The sequence below is a fragment of the Molothrus ater genome, chromosome 6 (assembly GCF_012460135.2).
Source record: "Molothrus ater isolate BHLD 08-10-18 breed brown headed cowbird chromosome 6, BPBGC_Mater_1.1, whole genome shotgun sequence".
Classification (NCBI taxonomy): domain Eukaryota; kingdom Metazoa; phylum Chordata; class Aves; order Passeriformes; family Icteridae; genus Molothrus; species Molothrus ater.
Window position 1 is genome coordinate 41,292,008 of NC_050483.2, and position 16,770 is coordinate 41,308,777.

General features: G+C 41.4%; 1 protein-coding gene across 18 annotated transcripts in view; it reads left to right on the forward strand.

Moving 5' to 3' along the window:
• NRXN3 (neurexin 3) overlaps positions 1-16,770 on the forward strand; it is a 966,298-nt gene that overhangs the window by 80,216 nt on the left and 869,312 nt on the right. For all 18 annotated transcript variants that reach the window (XR_008508436.1, XR_008508437.1, XM_054515101.1 and 15 more), the window contains exons 3-4: positions 4,661-4,678; positions 14,759-14,788. Coding sequence is in view for 16 of the 18 variants with exons in the window: in XM_054515101.1 (XP_054371076.1) it covers positions 4,661-4,678; positions 14,759-14,788 (48 nt within the window). In the remaining 2 variants the exon portion in view is untranslated. The remainder of the gene's footprint in view (positions 1-4,660; positions 4,679-14,758; positions 14,789-16,770) is intronic.

The window sequence follows — 16,770 nt, forward strand, 5'->3', positions numbered from 1 at the left end:
TATATATATATATATATATACACGCACATACATATATATGTGTGTGTATATATATAATATGTCAAACTAAGTGCCTGAGTTCTCAACCAGTCATGCTTCTGTCAGAGAGATTCTACCCATATCCATTTGTGTATTTGCAGAATGATAAGAGCCAAATCTAACTTTAGAAAAGCTATTTTAGGTGTCAATATCTGAATAATCTTCAGAGTATGGTAATTTTTGTGTCTAAAAGCTGGAATTCCTCTCATTTGGGAGTGGGTCTCCTATGACAAAAATACCTCTCAAATTTTATGGCTTTTGCCCTCCTTCTCTCTCCAGTTTCTGCCTGCTCCCCAGTCCTCTCTGTATGCTGCTGTTCAGAGTGAGAGTAATAGGAGAATGCTGAAGAGTGATGCTGGAGAACTTTAGTGCCATTCACTTCTAGGTGCTTATTTCCACTTAACCTAGGATGCTTCTGTCTGCCAGGTTTTTTGTGACTAGTGAATTCAGTTAATAGCTCACAGTTCAGCTGCCAGAAGACAGGTGTCCACAGCACATCAAAGCAGGGGACAAGATTGAACGGATTTCAGAGATGGAAGTGAAAGTAGGTCTCTTCAAGTCAGGGTGATGAGTATTGGTAGGGCTTGTGCCTTCAAAAGTTTGTACTTCAAAAGTTTGTATAGTCCTTGTCTTCCAGCTGGAGAGAGAAGTGTGCAGTCACGATACCTTCCCTTTTTTGCTAAACTTTGTGTTAAAAACGCTAGAGTGAAAAACACCTCAGATGTTGCCTGTACAGGCATGGAAATGATCTGAGCTATAATAACATTTTGCTTTGTTCTCCCTGCTCCCCTTCATCCTCCACCCCACCCAGATAGATGGCTGGGGCTGCACCAGACAAAGGCAGCAGCCCTGCTGATCCCTCTTTCAACACAGCTATTATAATCAAAGAACAAAAGCAAACACTGCTGGCTTGCGGCTCAGCCCTTTACGAAGGAGCAATAAATGGACTCTTGTGTATAGGATAAAGCAAGCTCTGCCCTGTCTTACGTGAAGAGGCAGACCTTTCTGTGTTTGAACTGCTCTGAGCTGAAGGAAGTGGAGAAACCTCCATCTACAGTCCCATGGTCACTGAATTTTTTTGTTGGCTATGAGTTCTGCATGCTCCTTCTTTCATTGGAATGCTCTGCCTCCTCAGTCCCTGTGGCAGGGAGGAGGTCTGTGTAGGTGGAGGAAGGTAGTGCTAATGGAAGAGGGAGAGAATGGGGACATGTTTTAAACAGTCCTATTGTAAACAAAACAGAAAAACATCAAGAGAATTTGAAAGAATATCTCGGATGGCAGGGTCTGAAGGGGAGTCATCTCAGGTCCCCAAATCTGGTCACACTAGCTATATGCCATCTCTGTCATTTACCTTTCTTGAGGCATTAGATGTCTCCTAATTGTAGAGCCACCAGCCATAAGGTATGGTGGGTCGCTTTTGTCAATATATGCAACCAGAGTTTTAATTGTGAACCAAAGTGGAATAACATTCCACACTGCAAAAGTGTGGTCGTGTTTCCTATGGGGACTTATATTTAATATTAAAAAACGGTTTTTTTTTTCACCCAGGTGAAAAAAATTGATTTGGCACTGGAACAGGCTCCCCAGGGAGCAACACCAAGCCTGACAGACCTCAAGGAGCATGTGGACAAAGCTCTCCGGCACATGGTGTGGTTCTTGGGCATGGTGCTGTGCAGGGCCAGGAGTTGGATCTGGTGATCCCTGTGGGTCACTTCTAACACAGAGTATTTTGTGCTTTGTGAGTCTGTGACTTGCATAGTAGTTTCACTTGTATGCCACAGTGGTATTTATTGTAGGGTCTTTTGTGACAACTGACTGGCTCTGTGTATTTTTTTTGTCTTTGCAAAGAAAGCAGTGCTTTCTCTTGTTGTTTTAAACTAAAAAGCAAGTAGTTTCACCATTTGGAAATCAGCATTTGCCAGCAGATACCACATGGGGGGGTGTCTGCAATACAAGGAACTCCTGCATTTAGTACGGGAAGTTACACTAATGACCTGGGCTGCCATGTAGGTAAGTACTGTGGAAGTGTCACAGAGATGCAAACAGTGACTTCACTGCTGCAACTAGTGTATACAGAAATCTTTTTGGGTGGAAACTTTAAAAAAAAAGGTACAAAAAAAACCCCTAAGAGTCAAATCAGTCAGGATGGGGCATGCCTGCTCTTAGGGACATTGGCACAAAAAAAAGACAGCTAAAAAGAAATCCCTTTGCTGTTACTTGCCAATGAGAAACTAAATTTTAGAGATGCTTGTTAGCTTTTAGCACGTCATCATTTCCCTTGTTAACACCTTCATGACCTGTTTAATTCTCACACAGTTAAGTAAATATTATTTCAAGCAGTGTATCAGTTACAGCCCACTGCCTCTTCTCTTACTTGCTTAGTGTGTTTATCCCTTGCTAACCTGTGGCCAGCTCTTTCCTTTGCCCTTTCTATCTGCTGATAGTTTTTATTTCCCAACCACCCCACAGATTTCCTGCTGGAGCACAGACACCCCGGTGAAGCTTCCTGCTGTTCCAGGCCCCCATTGGTACCCTGGACTGCAGCAGTGCCTGCTCCATTGTCAGGTGTGCAGGGAGGCTCAGGGGACAACATGGGTCAAGGACTTTTTACCTGCTTAGGATAGCATTTCAAGTAGATGCTGGATTATCAGAAACATTTGCAGTACCTTATGGTAATCACTTCTACCTCTTCTGAGATACGTGATCATCTCTAACTGCCACTGATATTTCCCCAAGCAGCACATCAGCTTAAGACTGCTCCTAGCAGTGGACTTGTAAATTCTTTGTCATCATGTTCATATCCTGGAGTGGTGTTTAAGGGTCTCCTCCTCCCTTCTGCCCCTGCTATCACCTTCTTTTGCTTTCCATCCTCAGTGCATGCATTGCTACCTGACACTTGTTTTCTTTTCCTACCTAAAAGTAATTACTTTCAGGTAAACTTTCAATGCTTAGTGTCCTTAGGCCTGCCTAGACCCTGGTTCTTAGATGCAATTATGGGCTAAAAGAGGAAAGGCAGCAAGTAATCCACATCAGATCTGCCATATGTGTTTAGTAAAAGCTATGGAATTTAAATGAATTGATGCAACAGTCCCTCCCCTCTTTGTGCATTGTTTTATTTGGGTTGTCACCTCCTTAGGAAAGGACAGCTTGATACATGGATGATGTTCCACAGAGACTTTTCCTCAAATGGTTTTGGAGCCATTAAAAAGTGATAAGCAGGAAGCAGCATGCACGGGAATCACTCACCACTGAATGGCAAGTGTCTGAGGAGAACAAGTGGCACCAGTTTCACAGGAACACAGTGGGTTTGGACAGGAAGGTGGAATACTGATGGAAATTGGAGGGCACACTGGGAGAAGGAGAATATAGCCTTAGACCTTAGTGTGAAGCCAGTGCACTCAGTATGTCATGCTCCTGGATCCCAGACTACTTCTCCTTTTGTGGCAAAAGTAGTCTGGGATCTGTAGTCCAAATCATTACTGTATTTCTTTGAAGCCTTACTGCAAAGGGTGGTAACTCCACCAATGCCCAACTCCTGGACAAGGGTACAAGCTTCCAGGGGAGAATGTTGTCTATGGACTTCTATGGACCTGGCCTCTCTGTTTCCACAAGCAAGTTTTTTTTTTTGGGGGGGGGCTTCCTTGTAAGGAAAATAGTAATCTAATCCTATGAGATTTCATGGGATCCTCCCTCTTGGTATTATGATAAATGTAGCTTATTCAGAGGAAGAATAAACATGGGATGCTAAAAAAGTTATGAGAAGCATTTGGTTAAAGTACTTTCTTTGGAATTGGTGGGCTCTGCCCAAAACAGACAGTACGTTCAAATATATGCCTTCTCTGTTAGAAATACTATGAATTACATAGTCTTGCTCCTTCCTTTTTAAATGACTTATTTATTTTGAAATTTATGTGATTGATTCTGAAAAGTGGTCTTATACCACAGAGAGAAAAAGTACCAAATGACACCTTTTCTGAATTTAGTGTCTTGAGAAAGACAATATGTGCAGAGTTCTGGCACACTTCCTTCTCCCCCACTTCTACTACTGTCTGCAATGAAGGATGTTTTTTAGAAGATGGTGAGCAGAAAGAATGAAAAGGATTGGGCTCTCTTCTAAACTTTGGGACTATGTTGTTTGTCTTACACCTGGTCATAAATTCACATGGCCCCTTATAAAAGGGGAGCAGGTTATTTCTGTTTTTCTGGAAACTTGCTTGAATTTATGTGCTATAGAAGCCTTCTGCAGGCAGGTTGGTTTTTGTTTCTCTCTTTTGCATTTGTGTGTGTGAAAAACATAGAATATTTTAACTAATATTCTTGCAGGAACTGATGTGGCTTGGTTCTATCTGATTCCAGGAACTCTCTCTCCGGACAGATATGGTGCTGGATTCACTTTTACATGCACAGTGGAGAGGGAGCCAGTGCCTCCTCCCTTGCATGGCGGCGTGCTTGGATGCAGATGGGTGGCCTTCAAACAAACCTAATTACTTCTGGTTTTGCATGAAATTGATTTCCATGCAAGGATGCTGAGTTGCTGTGTGCATCTCTAATGGCTTTTTTTCTCTTCTCTTTCTTTCTCTTTCTTTTCTCCCTTCTGCTTGCCATGAACACACCTCGACAGATGTCAATCATATTCCAGGTAAGTGTTACTTTTGCTGAGCTGAAAGGCTGTTCCTCAAGGAGTGGTGGTAAGTTACCAAGGCAGGTCTCATCCTGCTTCCTGCTGGACATCACAAGGTCTGGACTGCACAGGCTTTGCTGAAAGAAGGCCTTCATCATAGCAAAGGTCACAAACTTCCCTCTTCAGAGACTACATTGTGTTGGTCAGTTAAAGGGATGCTTTCTTAATGAAAATGACATTGAGAATGGTTGCTTGTATTGCTAGTTGAACCTGGCATTGAAAACTGCATTATATACAATTTATTTCTGATACATCTCTGTGTAGTCTGGCATAAAAATCTAGTTTAGTCATTTTCTTTCTCCTACTGCAGTCTACTCCATTTGCTACTCCCACTGATAACATGTTGAATTTCAGTTCTACTAACAAAGGGGGTTTTTGTTGTTGTTTTATTTTACATTTTTATAAACCAGTGAGTATATATCTGGCTGAATCTGAATGTGTGATCTTATTTAGATATCAAAATTTTATTCCCAGTAAAGCACAAATGATTTAAAAGGAAAAATGAATGTGTTTCACATGCTTGTTTATATGTGCAGTTCTCCCACAACAGCATATGTTACCACAGAGAACTCCAAACCTCCCTCCTCAGATTGCTGCTCATTGTTGAGAGTATCAGGGTCCCCCAACTTCAGCTACAAGTGTTAGATGGAGTAGGCTACTTTACTCTAGTCCACATTTTGTTGCCAATGAAACTTTGGAAATTAATTTTTACTTTACACTTGGGCAGTTCCACCTGCTTTGTCATTATGTTAAATGCAAACGAGAGCCCAAGAAAACACCTATCATTGCCCTGACTGGAATGGGATAATGGGCAAGTCAGAGCTCTTTTTCTTCTCAGCTTCCTGCATAACTTTTGCTAAACCTAACCTGGAATGAGTTATCTGGATCTGGAATGTGTTCTCTGTTCAATTTGCTTATTTTCTACACTTGGATAATCAGATCTTGTGCATCACTTCAGAGAGATGCAGGGAGGGCCTGTCACTTGGGTATTTTCCTGGCATATTTAGCCTTTTGGCTTCTCTCATCAGCCACCTTTTTGTTCTGCTGACACCTTCTGCATTCTGTGTGCATCTTACCTGACAGCAGTGGGAACAGAAGTGGCCGAATGGCAAATGTCACCTGGCACCCTTTGGAAAGAAAGGCTCTGTTAACTTTGATCTTTTCAGTTATCTACGAGGCTGAAACTGTACCAGCTCTGCCCCAGTCTGAAGTGTCCAGGAACTCCTGTTTCCTCTTGTCTTGGCAGGGTCTGACAGGACATGCACCAAAGGCTTCGAGATACAAGTCTCTGCACAGCATCCTGAAGATGTTGATGTGTGTGGCAGAGAAGGATGAGTGAGTTGGGAAAGCATGGCCTTGCTATCCTCTACCAGTAGGACACATTATATTATGCCAGTAATGAGCATTGCCTCAAATAATATCAGGTTCATCTCCTGGTGTACAGGAGCTGAGAGCATCCCTGGTAGGAGCCCAAGCACAGGTGGCACATCCAGTACAGGACTCTACTGCTGTTAGTGTGGGCACCATGGAGCAGTCCATCCTTCTGCTCTCTGACTGTGCTCTTCTGCCCTATTGTCCTGTAGTCTCCTGATTTATATGCTTGGATGAGCATTTTCTATTCTTCCCATTGCTCATACACATGTTCTGGTTTTCAGGACTGGTATGTGCTTTCTCGTGGAATTTTAGTCACATGTGGATTTCTAGTAACGTATGAATGCTTTTTCATGTGTTCTGTCAATCATCTGTATATTTTCACTCTGACAATTACCCATACCTCATTACAAGGCTCTGTCACTGTTCACTCCGGGGCAGTCTCATCCCTCTGTTCCTCTCACCCTTGAGGGGGCATGGCACTGCTGTGGGATTGTGCAGTGACATGGACCTCCAGGGAGGTTTGGCTCTGCACTTCTCCTCTACAAAGCTATGCAGACACTTTCTACCTATTTGGCCATCCAGCTATCTATATTGCAAGGACAGAGCCTCAGGCCCCTATCAAAATGGTTACTTTAACCATCTACTGTTTGAAAGACAAATTAGGGATTTTATGTGCTTGTGGTAACTACCCACAGGCAGCAGAAGGGTTGTAAAGAGCCCATTGATTAAATAAGTATTCATTATTGTTGAATAGACTGGTTCGAACTAATTCCCCACTAAGAGGAGGTAGCTGTGAATAGGCTGGGGCTGGCAGCAGTGGGCACCTCAGGGTTCTGCTGGGTGCAGTTACTCCAAGGTGCAAAGAGGTTGTTTATTTTTAAAGTAAACAGAAATGTGTACCATAAGCCTTTCCTGGCTGTGAAGTCTCTGCTTGTGCAGAAGGACACTCCAGCAACAGGGGCTCATTGCCATATTCTTCTCAAGAGCCAACTTGATCCCATCTGGCTTATTTCACATATAAAAGAAGTTTGTCAGATGTCAGCCCACCTTTCTGCAAGTGTAATGAAACATCACCACCACATTTTGAACAGTGCCACAGAGTTGGGATTGTTGCTGTCTGCACTTGACTGGGTCACTGACTCGCTGTGTCATGTAGAGGAGAAATAGCTTCTTTCAGTACTTCAGTTTTCCCTTTGGGGTTATAGCTACAGCCTCACCTCTCGTTCACAACCTGGTATGACTGCTGGGGCCGAATATTATGGGATTTAAGAGCCTTAGTACAGAGGTTAAGTGCCTGGCTGGGAAGTGGCATGCAGCACAGACCAGAATGAATGCCTCTGTCACTTCTGCACAGTATCTGCTGCTTTCTTTGCACCTTCTATTCTTTACCAGTGTTATAGTTTCTGAAAGATAAGTAGTTGGAAAAAGGCCAATAGATCAAAGAGAAAGTTATATGCTCCTGTCTCTCCCTCTCTCTCTCTTTTTTTTTTTTTTTTTTTTTTTTTTTTTTTTTTTTTTTTTTTTGTGGAAGGATATATGGAGGAGAAAGAACTAAATATGGTTCCTTGATATTATGGAGGCTGTTACTGATACCTAGGTAGGGTGGTGTCAGAGTTTAAATAGTGCTTTTCCTATTCATACCATGCTTATTCCTATTGCAGGAGAGATTTTTAAATGCTTATGAGGAGGAGGCTAAGAGATTAAGTTCTAGACATTTGGCTGTCATGATTTTACTGCTGACTAGTGTTTGCATGTAACTGAATGGACAAAACCAAGTAGACATTACCTGGGTAGTTCCCAGAGGAAAAATTAGTCTTGTTTACCTGAACAAATCCTTCATAAAGACCAGAGATCATTGAAAACATAAGCATATTAGCACATTTTTGATCCAGGTCTTTAATCTTTCAAATGCCATCTTTACATGCTTCTTTCCCTTCTTCATCTCAGGTCTGCTGTTATAGTTGGTCTCCCTTATTCCATGTCATAGGGCCATTTAAGCAGTACCTGTATGCTGGCTTCTGCTTCCTTAAAGAAGAACTCTGTTTTTGGGCCATGAAAATGATGGGTTTCAGCCCATCTGAAGTTTCCTGTTTGCAGAAGGTACCAGGTCAGAGTCAGAATCCATCTCTGCATTATTGTCAGTGCCACTCATTGGGATTTTGAAACCAGTAGGTATGAGCTTAGGTTCTTCATAGGTGTCACCGTTATTTTGATTCTTGCATGCTCTTTGCACAGGTACTGTCCCCTAATGTGATTTTCTTACACTGGAATGTGAATGTTTTTAGTTGCATGCAAACGCATTTGCAAAAATATGGCAGTAGTAATCACTGGGGTGAGAGCAAGAATCCCTCTATCCTGGAAGTGTCTTTTTATGAAAGAAGATGCTTTGGAGGAAGTTTAAGAAACTATGATAGCATAGGTCTTGTCTCAATACATTGGTGTTTCCTGGTAATTACTATTTTAAGGACTTTCTGACCTATGTTGCATCCAGATTGTGTTCTACAGTCACTGATGGGCATATTTTTTCTGGATATATCCAGTCTTTGTTTTTCTTAATCCACTTGTATTTTTTAACTCCACTGTATCCTGTGATAACAAATCTCATTATTTAATCATTGAAATGTGGAAAGTACTTTATTTCAGTTGTTTCTACACCTGTTACGTGAGAATTTCATTCAGTGACTTCTATTTTTTTTGTTTCCCACAAATCAGGAAAAATCTATTTCCTGTTCACCTGCTCTGTCTCAATTGGGGTTTTATCTCAATCATATATATTGTCAGAGATATCTTTGCTAAGCTGAAAAATTATATTCCACATCTAACAGTTATTTTCCCAACTTTTGCACCTACTTAATCAGGTGCTCTGATTTGCAGTGATACACATTTTGTGGATTGGAGAAAAATTAATTCACTCTCAGGTCTTGCACATGCACTCTCACATTCTCTTGTGCATGTGGCCATCTTTGTGAACACTTGCATGTTTGTTTTCAAACACCACCATGGTTTTAGCTCTTCCTATGCAAATACTTACAGGAGAGTGCTGCATGGAATATCAGAATATTGTTTTTGCTGGGAGTGAGAGGAGATAGAGTGTTTTTTTCACTATTGCTTCTATAGATGTTGGGGTAAACAACTTTCTCTTTGGTTTCTATCTCATGTTCTTATTCCTTTGATCACTCAAAGTAGATGCCATTCACCCTGACTCACTGCCCCTGATAGTGACAAAACCTATCCTGGAATTACATAGCAGAGGGAGCAAAGGGGATGGGGAAGAGGAGCTAGCACAGCTGTTGTGTGTAATTGGATTGGAAGTGGGCCTGCGGCTACAATAACAAAACTGCACTCCCGGCTGGGCTTGCTGCTGGGGCCTGAGAGCAGCCCCTTGGCTGTCGTGTGTGTCATGCTTGAACCAAACAGAGCTGACCTCCCCAGCCTGTGCTACTGCTTTGCTGGCTTAGAAGGAAAAGGCCCCATGTACAGCAGCAGCCAAGAAATCAGGTTACCCTCTTGGCAGAGCTGACCTGTCTAGCAGGAATAAGGTCTGAACTAGGCTGCAGAATGATTTTGCTTCCTTATCCATTCTTCACATCTCTTGAGACAAGAATTCTGCTGCTTCTTCTGAGTCCAATTGTTTGGCTCTGCTGGAATGTCCTCTTTTTTGATACCTAGGAATTCTTATGGAGTTTTCCTTGGACTTTTGGTTTTTGAGAACCTCAAGATACCTATTTCATGAAGACCATGTAGAAGACAAAGATCTTGTCAACTCTCTTTCCTAATAGAAAAGGAAACTGCCTATAGAGCTGGGATATGAGGTTCAGAGTAGAGAAAAGCCTATTTCTTAAGGAACTGCTAGTTTTAGGATATTCAGAAAGGAGAGGAAAACAACAGACTCCAGTACTCATCTGGGTGCTCTTCTCTATAGTGGATGTCATTTTATTTCTGGAGGAGTCCCTGGTTTGCGTGATTTCTTTCTTCAGCTTTGGCATAAAGGATTTTGTGCATATCCTGGACTAGAGGATTTGATGTCCCATCTCAGACATACATTGCAGCTGGCCCTGCTATTGTCTGAATGGGTCATGCAGCCTGACACCCTGAAAAAAAATCCTCTCTGGGCAAACTTGCCCCAGGGGAGATCTGGGTTGCTGCTGCCTGGCAGTCTCTTTTCCCACTCATTAAGAGCTTTTGGGCTAATCATTTGGTAGCATCATTAAAAGGGAAATACTGAGGCTGCCTGCCATAACAGAGCAATTCAGCAGTGCGTGCACACCCACGCACATGTGCACACCCCCACATCATGGGCCCAGGAGCACAGGACAAGCTATAATTAACTAGATGAACAAGTCTATCTTCCTTTGTTGCTGCAATCACTTGTCACTCTCAGCTGTGTTTTGTGCTATCCTCACCTTCTTATGTTTTGTAGCTTTATTTTCCATTTTAAGTGCTAAGTAGTAATGGGGTGGGAAGGAGCAGGATTCAAACTGTTTCCAAGGTTTCCCATATTTTCTCCCCCACACTGAAAATTACCCCTAGCAAACCCTTAAAGATGAGGACTGCTGTTTAACTACATTGCTTTTTCATATCATTGTATTCTGAAGCTACTTTTAAAAATGTCCTTCTGGCTTCATAAGTATCCAGTGTTAGCCCTTGGTACTTTGTACAATTAGAGCCACTTAATTTTACTATTTTGATATAAAAAGCAGATGGTTTACAATTATTTTTTTAAAATGTAGTTTAAGATGTTTCTTTGAAATCAAGGGAGCTTAATTTTAAACTTTAAGAAAATAATACTGATTGGGTAGTAGGTTAAAGAAATATGAAAAAACCTCCCAGACTGAAATAGGAAAAGTCAGTTGTGGCAGGCATAAATCATGGCCAGAGAGCAGAGTTTGGGTCTGTCTGCCCTCAGCAATGGACATATTTTAATAACAAACTGATGTTCTGAAGAAACAGACTGCTTTCTCTTCACATTACTGCTGAATGTTCAAAGAAGCTGGGCCTCGAGAGGCTGAGTACAAGCAGATGTTTATCTAAAAAACCTGTTGAGTGTTTTCTTCTGAAGCCATGTGCTTGTCCTTACTGCCACTCATGTCTGAAGTTCAGGAATAGAAAGTCACCATATTCTTGACTTGGACATAAAATTTATTTACAGGCAGATAAGCCATTTATTCTGAGGTTTTCCTAAGCCTTTTCCAGACTACTTAGTACACATCAATTTTGTTGGGCAGCAGTTCTGTCCAGCCAGTAAATAATTATAAAGACGACTAAATTGGTTTAGAAAAAGCATGAAACCCCTTGGCTACTAGAGCTCATGCAGATTTTTATCAGCCTTTTGCAAGTTCTGCACTGGCTGGCTTTCCTTATAGCTGTGGCTATAACCAAAGTTTCCTGTTGAAAAAATCCAAGATTCAAAGGAAAATGTGTTTTACCTGGGTTTAGGTGGAAAATCAGATTTTCTTATAGGATTGTTCTGAAATGGGATGCCTATTGGCACAAACATTCTGATGGTAGAATATGTGAATAATGTGCATTGGGGCCTAATGAGTTCATTTGTATTGTGAGCATGCTGAAAAATTTGCTTGGGTTTTATGACTGCTGCCCAAATAGCATGGTGATAGGTGTCCCCACTGATCTGGAAAAAGCTGGTCTAGTTTGCAGGTCTGAACAATTTGTACAGCTCTTGCATTGGTTTGTTGGATGCCACATTAGTTTCTTACAGTCCAATAGCAAGTGTTACTGCTTTCCACCTCGCGGTGCCTTTGACTTTTATGATTTGAAAATTGTTTTAGTATCTTGTCATGTCTTGAAACTGATGTAAAGGTGAGACAACTATGTCAGTTCACATTTTCCACGTTGATTTTACTCTGACTGATTTGAGGCCTTTGTTACACATGTTGCAAATGTCACAGATTTTATATCTCAATGGTTGAAGGTTTTGGTTGTTAATGACATTTACTTGGAGATAAATACACTCATTTTCACTCTTACTTAAAATGCAAGGCAGGAATATTTTCAGATGAGAAAAGCTGATATTTTATTTCATTATTTATATTTTTATTTTATCTAATAATCTGGAATTCTGTTGGTATTCTTTGTTAAAATAAGGGTCTCTGTCTATGGACAATGTATGATAAAATACTGGGTTTTTGTTCTGTCTCTGAGTTCACCCTCCTTTTTCTTCCTATTTTAAAAGGAAAAAAATAGCCATTGGGGGGGGGGGGGGGCATTATTTTTCATTAATCTCCCTGCTTTCCTGATCGAGTTGGGACTAGAAGATCAAGAGGGCATACAATACCGGTACCATGGCTGCTGTGGTATTTCACATCTGTGAAGAAGCAGAAAATGCCAGAATATTTCTTAGGGATACTTTCTTCTACAGATATTTGAACCAAGGCCAAATCAGGGGCCACAACATTGTATTTCTTTGGGGGTGTGCTCACTCCTCAGCTCAGGCAAAGGGCTTGTGGGGATGCATCTGGCTGATGTGCCTGACAGATAGGGCACGTGGCATTGGCCTTCTGGGGATAAGGACACAAAGGGGTGTTGACTTTCCTGACCTTTTGAGATTTTTAAAGCTCCTCTGTGACTGGTGGAGAGAAAATGGATCTTTTTCTGGAGTGATTTATGGTGTTTAATGTAGACTCTTGCTTTGAACCTTCTCTGGGGGTTTCTCTTTGTGTCCAAGTGGACAAACCCCCTGCCATCCCTAGTAGCTGCACCTGTTGTTGCTGGGCCTCTTAGGTGTGACTTTCCTTTCCCACAGTGTACAAGGCCTCAGGATCCCCATCTCCACTTTGGATCTGATGTCCCCTTCCTGTTCAGCCAGCTTCTGCTGCATGTCATAGTGACACCTTCTAGCCCTTTCACTTTTTTTTGCATTGGTACAGGGATTCTGCACATTATGGGTCCCTAACAATTATACTTTTGTCTTCCTGTCTTTTATGGTGACTTTCAAGTGTCCCTTTGATCAGGGATTTGGCTGTCAAGAATGATGGGGTCAGTAGCCATAAATAGAGACAAAAATTCAACCCACTCTCCTAGCAGAGCAAATGATTCACTGAATAATATCTTGTAAATTAAACCAGAAGTGTCCTACAGTATCAAATCTGCTAGGTTTATCTATAGCTAAAAGACCTAAAAGAATCTAAACCTCTGTTTTGTTTCTGATTATTTTTCTAAATCCACAATAATCTTCAAGAACATTAAGGTATTTGCATTCCTTAGACTGTACAATTATTAATCCCCTTATCTGGCTTGAAGTTCTCTGTGGGTGAACATACTCTTAGGATGATCTGGATTTTAGATTTCTTCAGCCAACGCAAAGGAAAACCATAAAAGAGAAAGGAATAAACAAATTCAAACTCAGCATGCTGCTTGTTGAAAATTCTCATTCTAATAAATTCATTTGACCTCAGCCTTCGTGAAATTAAAAAGTCACAGCCCTGTTTGATTAAGAAACTGACTTAAAATATGGATGTTGGGTGTGTATGTGCATCGAGGGCCCTGCCATATTAAGTGCTACGAGAGGTAGATGTGAGAAGGAATCAAGCTAAGGGAACTTGGTCAGGGAACCAAGTATGAAAGGGGTCCCTCATGGTTTGAGAGTGTAGGACTTGATTTTTGTTATGTTAGTTCTGTGATGTCTTGTGTCACAAAATTGATTAATGGGTCACTTCATGCTTAATGTCTTGGGCATGGATATATATACAGAAATACCTAAACAATATTTGTATGAATACAGTACAGTAAACCTATTTGAAAATTGGCCTAGACATGGAATTTGATTGGAACAAACAAGGCTTGTGCCAGAATTATCAGAGAGTGGAGCAGCCCAAGTAAACCCTACAGCCTCATCTGCAGAGCTGACAATGACTGCCTCTGCTCAGAGGAACTGTGCTGCCTTCTGGCTTTGCCTTCAATAATGAAACTGAAGAGTAGCTTTAGCTATAGAGCCATAAAGTAGCACACTGTCTGAGGAAACTGAAGTTCTTCCCAGAAAGGGTGTGGAGGTGTATTTAAATAGGTTACAGGTGATTTTTTTTTTTTAGTCCTTGCTATGTCTGGTGTACTGCTGTCTAATTAGTAAGTGTAAGCAGTGTTGATAGGCTCGTAAAAATACATTATGAAGCCACATGTTCAATAATGATAGCTTTGTGTGGGTGTATGCATTTAGACCAGAGGAGATTCGTTTGAAGCAGGTGTGGTGTGATCATGGCATCCCTTTTACTGACCACTGCAATCTTGAATTTAAAGTTTTTAGCTGAGGAGAAGTTATTTCTGTATATCTCTCCAGAGGAACAGCAGCTCACTGTAGACTGTCATTGCAGACCTTGGCTTCCATAGCCCATTTAGCTATAGTGGTGTGAAGTGCCTCTGGAGCCTCCCTCCCAGGGATGTGCTGAACCTCAGACACGATTCTGCAATGAGCAGCAGGTTTTTTCTACCAGTGACAGATGCTTTCCTGCTCAGTGTGGGAAGCAGTGCCTGCTAATGTTTGTGCCCTGTGTGCTACAACCATACTTGGTCTAGTTCAAGTATGTGAGCTCCAATCCTGACAGGTATTGGACTTGACCAGTGTGCATGGATATTACTGCTTCTTTTTCAGTTTTGTTCTTTTTCTCTTACTTCTTCTCTCTGTCTCTCTCTCTCTCTCTCTCTTTCTCTCAGGCCTCTCACACCTGATGATGGGTGAACAAGGTAAGTCCTTCCACTTTTTCTTTGTTTCTATCACTGATCATGAAGAAGCTTTGTCCCTGCTGCATTTCTGGGCTAGGCTTTGCATAACAAAAGCAACTAAACTTATAGAGTGCCAGTCAAGCCATTTGCATTTTTGCCTCTGTGTCCCATGAGCCAAGGCTTCTTGTCAGCCTGGGACTCAGTGGCCCAGGAGGGAGCATGAAATGGTTCCATGGAAGGTAAAAAGGTATGCATCCCTCTTCCATGCAGCCCACCAACTACTTTATCTTGCCATTTCCTTCTTCTTGTGCCAGCTGTAATGACTCCCACTTCTGCTTACTAAATGTATACCTCAACGTTGGTCTTTATTTTAAGAGTACAATTATTACAAAAGTATATTAATAACCCCTGTGGCATGATCCTAATTCATTATAAATCCTGAGGAAATTTGCATATAATGGCCTGCAAGTCCTGTGTCTGCAATTTAAATTAATTTAAATACAGAACAAAATGGTTGAGAAGAACAACAGGGCTTACCCCATATTGAGCTACAAATGGGATCTGGGCCCAGATCAGAGATCACATTATAACATTTCAGCCTGCACAGAGGTACAGATCTATAGTCTGTGACAGGATGGAGTAATTAGTCCTATTTTGCACTGTGAGGATGTGGAGTAAGAAGCTGGTGAGAACAGGTAAAGCAAGGAGAATTGTGGTTCTGTTTGTCTCTGACAGTACCAGTGTCTTACTGACACAGGTGCACAGGAGTTAGCAGCACTCCTGATGCCTTCTGGTCTTGTGAATGCAGAAGTGAAACAACTTAAGACTTAATGCAAAGTGTGTGCAACTGGTAGTGGTACACTAGGAAAACCAGACCAAGTGTTTGGCCTAGGGGAAGAAAATATAAGTTTTGACTCTAAAGCCTAATGAGGCTTTCCTAGACTAGATGTATGCAAAAGTTTTTTTGCCATTAAGTAAGCATGTATCTGAAGATAGATAGTCCAAGGAATAAGATAGTGCATAGTGCCACTGTAGGCTAAAGATTCATTATGTATCTCAGTGAAACGTAGAAGGACTTGAGACATAATCAGTTTTTATTCTATTTTTCAAGGCAGATATCTGCTCTGAGGTCATGAAAGTTTAGGTAACAACCAAAAGTGAAGTAGGGGCTTACTTAACAGTTTCTGTACTGCATAACATCCCTGTGTGGTAGGAAAAGTACAAAAATCAGGCTCTTTATAGATGTGTGTCAAGACCATGGTGTTTGGCATGTGGAGCATCTGACTAAACTCTGGAAAGCATTGAGCTCCTTCTGTGTCCCCACTTACTGTTCAGCTGAGCTCATGGCTCAGAGGTTGTGCTTATTGAAGGATCATCCAGCAGATAGGTCCCTTCAGCATGTCCTAGTTGCTCAGGATTCAGTTGAGTATGGCAAGCTGTTTTGGCAGAGGAAGGCATGTTGGAAAGTGATCAGAACAGTTGATGGCCACTTTCATTCTCTAAACCACTGAACATTTCTTTATAGTAGTCTGTGATTTAGCACTGGATTATGTAAACAGTTGCACTTGGACATTTGAATTACAAGTTGCAACCCAGCTGGCTCATGAAGACTTGCATGACCTATTCAGGCCAGTCATCAGCACTTTGTTTACTCCCTCATCTGGCAAAAATGTAAAAACTATTGGCTTCTGGCAACTTCAGCCACCCTTGTTTATCTATAACACACCAGGGAACAGTGGCTTCTCTTTTCTTGCCAACAAACTCACAGATATTGCCTTTTGATAAATATTTACTGTCTATAAAAATATTATGGATATAAAAATATGTAAATGTATATGTGTGAGTAAATATGCAATGTCAACATTATATACAAATACATTAGCTCTGCTAGGTGAGATGTGTTTAGCAAATATATTACCAAGAGATTTATTTTTTTCCTGTCCTAGTCTGTTGTTGCCTTTGCTGTTTTGAATTTGACGTGGATTGAGGCATATCACTGGCGT